This window comes from Lepidochelys kempii, chromosome 17 (genome assembly GCF_965140265.1).
Source record: "Lepidochelys kempii isolate rLepKem1 chromosome 17, rLepKem1.hap2, whole genome shotgun sequence".
NCBI lineage: Eukaryota > Metazoa > Chordata > Testudines > Cheloniidae > Lepidochelys > Lepidochelys kempii.
In genome coordinates, this window is record NC_133272.1 from 12,664,738 (window position 1) to 12,671,586 (window position 6,849).

The following is a 6,849-nucleotide window of genomic DNA, read 5'->3' on the forward strand; positions in this document are numbered from 1 at the left end:
TTGTGTCATGAATAAATAAAGAATGCATGAATGTGAAGCAACAATGACTTTATTGCTTCTGCAAGCAGTAATTAAAGGAGGGTGGAGAGGGTGCTTAGCTTACAAGAAAGTAGAGTGAACCCGGGGGGGGGGGGTTTCCATCAAGGAGAAACAAACAGAACTTTCACACTGTAGCCTGGCCATTCCTGAAACTGGTTTTCAAAGCTTCTCTGATGCACACTGCACCCTCCTGTACTCTTCTAACCGCCCTGGTGTCTGGCTGTGCGTAATCAGCGGCCAGGCGATTTGCTTCAATCTCCCACCCCGCCATAAACGTCTCCCCCTTACTCTCACAGATATTGTGGAGCACACAGCAAGCAGTAATAACAACAGGAATGTTCGTTTCGCTGAGGTCTAACCATGTCAGTAAACTGCGCCAGCGCGCTTTTAAATGCCCAAATGCACATTCTACCACCATTCTGCACTTGTTCAGCCTATAGTTGAAGAGCTCCTTACTACTGTCCAGGCTGCCTGTGTATGGCTTCATGAGCCATGGCATTAAGGGGTAGGCTGGGTCCTTAAGGATAACTATAGGCATTTCAACATCCCCAACTGTTATTTTCTGGTCTGGAAAGTAAGTCCCTTGCTGCAGCTGTTGAAACAGACCAGAGTTCCTAAAGATGCGAGTGTCACATACCTTTCCTGGCCATCCCACTTTGATGTTGGTGAAAAGTCCCTTGTGATCCACCAGTGCTTGCAGCACCATTGAAAAGTACCCCTTTCGGTTTATGTACTCACTGCCTTGGTGCTCCGGTGCCAAGATAGGGATATGGGTTCCGTCTATTGCCCCACCACAGTTGGGGAATCCCATTGCAGCAAAGCCAACCACTATGACCTGCACATTTCCCAGAGTCACTACCCTTGATAACAGCAGCTCAGTGATTGCGCTGGCTACCTGCATCACAGCAGCCCCCACAGTAGATTTGCCCACTCCAAATTGATTCCCGACTGACCGGTAGCTGTCTGGCGTTGCAAGCTTCCACAGGGCTATCGCCACTCACTTCTCAACTGTGAGGGCTACTCATCTTGGTATTCTTGCGCTTCAGGGCAGGGGAAAGCAAGTCACAAAGTTCCATGAAAGTGCCCTTACACATGTGAAAGTTTCGCAGGCACTGGGAATCGTCCCAGACCTGCAACACTATGCGGTACCACCAGTCTGTGCTTGTTTCCCGGGCCCAGAATCAGCGTTCCACGCCATGAACCTGCCCAATTGACACCATGATGTGCACACTGCAGGGGCCTGTACTTTGTGAGAAGTCTATGTTCATGCCCTCATTACTCTCGTCACCGTGCTGCAGTCGCCTCCTCCTCGCCTGGTTTCGCTTTTCTTGCAGATTATGGTTCTGCATATCCTGCTGGATAACGCATGCGGTGTTTATAGTGCTCGTAATTGCAGCGGTGATCTGAGCGGGCTCCATGTTCCCAGTGCTATGGCGTCTGCACTGAAAAAAGGCGCGAAACGATTGTCTGCCATTGCTCTGACGGAGGGAGGGGTGACTGACAACATGGTTTACCGGGTTGGCTTACATGGAATTAAAATCACCAAAGTAGTGGCTTTGCATCAAGGAGAAATAGAATGGCTCCCTCAAGGATAGAACTCAAAACCCTGGGTTTAGCAGGCCGTTGATTTCACGGAGAGAGGGAGGAAGGGGGGGAGAAAATGAATACAAAACAAATCTGGTCTATTTCTTGTTTTGATCCACTTCATCTATCTTTATACATCTTGCTGGCAGCAGACGGTGCAGTATGACTGCTAGCCATCGTCATCTCCTGGGTGCTCGGCAGAAGACGGTGCAGTATGACTGCTGGCCGTCGTCTTCTGGCTGCTCATTAGAAGACAGTGCAGTACGACTGCTGGCAGGACTGAATCGCCAGGAGACGAAACTTAAAAGGGAAATGACCTGGCTGAGTCACTCCCATGTTTGCCCAGGCACCCCGACCAACCTCACCGAGGTTGGCTAAAAGAGCACCCTGGAGTACGGCGACAATGGCTACCAGTCATACTGCATCGTCTGCTGCCAAAAGGCAATGAGCTGCTGCTGTGTAGCAATGCAGTACCGCATCTGCCAGCACCCAGGAGACATACGGTGACGGTGAGCTGAGCGGGCTCCATACTTGCCGTGGTATGGCGTCTGCACGGGTAAGCCAGGAAAAAAGGCACAAAACGATTGTCAGCCGTTGCTTTCACAGAGGGAGGGAGGGAGGGAGGGAAGGGGGACCTGACAATATGTACCCAGAACCACCCGCGACAATGTTTTTGCCCCATCAGGCACTGGGATTTCTACCCAGAATTCAAATGGGCGGTGGAGACTGCGGGAACTGTGGGTTAGCCACCCACAGTGCAACGCTCCGGAAGTCGACGGTTGCCTCGGTACTGTGGACGCACTCCGCCTACTAAATGCACTTAGAGCATGTGTGGGGGGGGAGACACAATCGACTGTATAAAAACGCTTTCTACAAAACCGACTTCTATAAATTTGACCTAATTTCATAGTGTAGACATACCCTAAGACAGCTACAAGTCACACAACCTGCCTTCTTGGCTTCAATGGGAAATGCCTCTCCAGCAGACGCCAGTGAAAGGGAAGGAAAACAACAACAACAGGACAAAAAAAAGAAAGGCAGAGAACAACACAGAACAAGAGTAGAAAGGGTGCATTTTTACACAGAAGAACCCACACACACACACACACAACAATTCTAGGGAATAAGAGGAAGCTACTGCCATACAGAGAAAACCTGAGCAACTTTCCCTTAGGTGGCACTGATCACTCCCATTGCAAAGTACATCTTGTCTATGCGTCTTGCAGACCTCAAGAAACAAAGACCTTAGAAACAAATCCAGTTTGGTGTGGATAGGTCCGTTTTCACTTTCATCTTGAAAACTGATTAGCACATCACTTCCATAAAACAAAAAGTCTCAAAAGTTCCCATAGCACTTTGATCTTTTATTGTCACCCAATACCTCAGGAAATTGTGAACCAGTTTACAGACCAATTTGTTTCCTTTTAAGAATTCCCCAAACCAGGGTCAGCCCCACTATGGCCTTTTACTTCTGAAGCCACTCTTCTTTCTGCTTTTGTTTCAGTGCCCCAGAGCAGTGGTTCTCAACCAGAAGTACGCACCCCTGCGGGTTCGCAGAGGTCTTCCAGGGGATACATCAGCTCATCTAGATAATTGCCTAATTTTTCAAAAGGCTGCATAAAAAGCACTAGCAAAGTCAGTACAAACTAAAATTTCATGCAATGACTTGTTTATACTGCTCTATAGACTATACACAGAAATAGAAGTACAATATTTATATTCCAATGGATTTATTTTATAATTCTATGGTCAAAATGAGAAAGTCAGCAATAGTGCGCTGTGCCACTTTTGTATTTTAGGTCTGATTTTGTAAGCAAGTTGTTTTTAAGTGCAGTGAAATTTGGTGGTTCAGTAGTCTGAAAAGATTGAGAACCACTGCCCCAGAGGACAGAGAACATTGCTCTCTGCCTGTCTTTTCACTTGCTCAAACCAACCAGTGACAGTGCTGTCTCTCAGTTAACACCTGATTGGAAAAGACTTTCAGTTGAGGGGCATTGGGTAAGAGAGTATATTAATAATTCCCTGTTTGTACATAGCACCTTCCATCCTTAAAGATCCCAAGGTAATTTCTACAAGCCTTAATCAAACAGGAGCTAAATTCCATCAACTGGTATGTAGCAAAACAGTAAGATATAACCGAAGCTGCCGATTGTTTGAGTTTTTTGTATTGTAAAGAAAGAGCTAAGAATCTTTGAGACAAAAGGCTGATAGGTCAAAATACCCAGAGACTTGTGGATGCTTTAAAGAGCTCTTTAAACATGAACTTTTGGAAAGTGAAATGGGAACGTCTTACACCAGCCACTCTTATTTTGGACTCCAAAGCTATCACTGGAAGCAATAAAAGAGAGAAAGATGCTTTCTGAAGGCTTCTACGTTGCACCAAGTTTAGTTTGCAAATGAAACAACTGGGTGAAGTCCCAACACTTCTACAAGTTTTTGGACATGACCACCCAACAGTTGCTGAGTTTCTGAACCCTTGCCCATAAAGTCATGCGATAGAAGCTCGACCTGGAGAAGCTGCGTTACCGATTACCCAGTCCATGCCACCTACCAAGGAGAGATTGCTTCCCATTTATTAGCATTTAATCCTGCCTAGTTTTAAATGAAAAGGAGGACTTGTGGCACCTTAGAGACTAACACATTTATCTGAGCATAAGCTTTCGTGAACTACAGCTCACTTCATCGGATGCATTCAAGTAGCTCACGAAAGCTTATGCTCAAATAAATGTGTTAGTCTCCAAGGTGTCACAAGTACACCTTTTCTTTTTGCGGATACAGACTAACACAGCTGCTACTCTGAAACCTAGTTTTAAATGGTTTTCCAATGCCTCATTTGCCAAGACCTTGCTAGGATGATCTTTCCCATTTAAACCCTCCCCACAAGACCCTATGCTAGACCCCAACCTTGTTTCCATCCTATGCTCCAACCTCCAGAGCCACCTCACTCACCTGTCGCAGGTGTTTCAGCAGATCAGTCGCCTCCTCCTGTTTCCCTTGCTTCACTAGCAGCAGCATGTCCTGGATCATACTGATCCGCCGGTGATAAGGGGGCAAGTTCCCACCACTCTTCCCAAACTTATCACTGGACTTCACCATGAAGGAAGCTAGGAAGTCTCCCCGGTCCCTAGCTGGCATCTTCTTGCGGGAGCCTGGATTGTGTGACTGGGGGCTCTCCCCTGCACCGGGAGGCTGGCATCCTTTGGTCTGCTTGGTGCCCATGGTATAGCCAAGCCACCAGGAGCCTCACCTGAAACGCCTCCCCTGGGCTTCATGCAAAAGCATTTGGTCTCGGTAGCCCCTGGTGGGAAGCGAGGCAGCTGGGCAGCAGATCTCAGCAGCTCCAAGGCAGGGTGCCCTCTCTGTGCCCGCCTCAGTGGAAGTGCAGACCCCCAGCACTCTGAGGGTCGCCCCCGCAGGGACGCAGAGCTGGAGGGCTTCGTTCACCAGACAGAAATACAACCGGCATCGTCCCTCATTGCTGCCAGCAAAAAAAAAAAAAACAAAAACAAAAACCCCACAGGATTGGAAACAAAATCCAGGGAGCTTCTTACCAACGGCCCCAGAGCACCCCAGTGGCCAGGGGCAGGGGGCTGGCCCCAGGGCTCAGGGCAATACTCGGCGGCTTCTCCCCCACGCCTCGCTCACAAGCGGGGGGCTCTCCCCCACGGAGAGCTGGGCACAGCCCGCAGCCCCACGGGCATGAGCCGAGCCGCGAACGCCGCTTCTCCGGGACCGGGGGGAGACGCCGCGGACACGCCGCCCGGCTCCGGGCCGCGGGGTGGTGCGGCTGAGAGCCGTCAGCCCCCGCCCATCCTGCCAGGCCCCCCGCACTGCCCCGGGGCTGGCTCAGTCCTGGCTCCCGGGCAGCGGGGCGCCGCTCCCCATCTCGGCCGGGCCGGAGCCGCCGGGCGCCCGCTCTAGCGGCGGCAGCAACTTCGGGGGACCTGTTGCATGCCCCCGAACAAAGGCGGCGGGCGGGGGCGGCCCCCCTCCGGCAGGAGTCAAGCCCGGGCACCCGCCGGGGCTCCGCAGGGCGCGGCCAGGCGGGGTCCCCGGCCCCCGCCCGGGGCAGGGCGCAGCTCGCTCGGGGACGGAGCCAGGCTGGGGCCGGCCGCTGCACCGCCGGGAGGAGGGAGGGCTCGGCGCGCCGGGGCCGGTCTGCGGGAGGAAGCGGGATCCGGACGGGCTCCTCCTGGCTCCGGCTCCGGCTCTCCCCCTGCTGCCCGGCTGGCTGCGCTGCAGCGGGGAGCGAACGCCGAGCCCCGGGCTGCTCCCCGCGGGGCGGCGGCGGCGGCGGCGGGCGAGAGCCGCGGCCCCGGGGCCAGCCTCCTCCCGGCGCTCCCTGGGACCCGAGAGCGGGCCGCCTCGCCCGCCCGGGAGCCCCCTGCGGGAACCGCTCCCCCCAGGGGCGGAGGTAGGTCCTGGCGCAGCAGGAGTTGTCGAGAGCCCGCAGGCTGCTCCCTGGCCAGGGGGCTGAGCAGTCAGGGCAGGAGAGGCGGTTTCAGGCATTAAAGCAAAGGGAAGCAAAAGACAGAAGGCCGTGAAGGGGATTTAATAAATATTATTATTATTTCCAACAACCCAGCCACGCTTTCCAAACCCAAACAGGTACCCTCCCTTCCCGGGCTGGAGCCTCCTTGCCTGCCAGTTTCTATCATTTATCCCACAAGGATCAGTTCTCGCTCCGGTCCTAATCAAGATCTACATGCACCCAGGCCGGGCACTGGTCCGACAACAGGGACTCGAGCACTAGGTCCGTGACACAGCTCTACCTATCCTTCACCACCTGCAATCACACCACCACGACCACCCCCCACATGGCCCAGGGCTTGGACCAGATCAGCAAAGGGCTGGCGCTGAACCCAGGCAAGAGAGAGGTGATGCTAGTGGGCAGAGGAAAGTATTTTGAGGCATTTGCAGCCACTGCCCAGTCTCCTTTGCCTGAAGGTTCACACCTACAACTGGTCAATTGAGTCAGTAGTCCAGGAGGCTCCTGACTTCCTCGCGGATGCTGAGCTCTCAGCATTACACACCGATGCTACTATGTTTCTACCATCTCCAACTGGCTCGGAGACGCCTTCCCATCCTGACAAACGATGACCTGGCCTCAGTTATTCAGGTCTTCGTCCGTGCTCGGCTAGACCGCAGCCGTCCAGTATGCCTGGACATGGAGCCCTCAGCACTGTGGAAACTCCACGCAGTACAGACTGCTGCAGAGCATCTCCT

General features: G+C 52.8%; 1 protein-coding gene across 1 annotated transcript in view; it reads right to left on the reverse strand.

Moving 5' to 3' along the window:
- The window catches only part of LRRC75A (leucine rich repeat containing 75A), a 192,565-nt gene extending 186,695 nt beyond the window's left edge, over positions 1-5,870 (reverse strand). Inside the window, exon 1 of the mRNA XM_073315474.1 lies at positions 4,573-5,870. Within this exon, the coding sequence (XP_073171575.1) occupies positions 4,573-4,842 (270 nt within the window). The 5' untranslated portion in view covers positions 4,843-5,870. The remainder of the gene's footprint in view (positions 1-4,572) is intronic.
- Between the last annotated feature and the right edge of the window lie 979 nt (positions 5,871-6,849).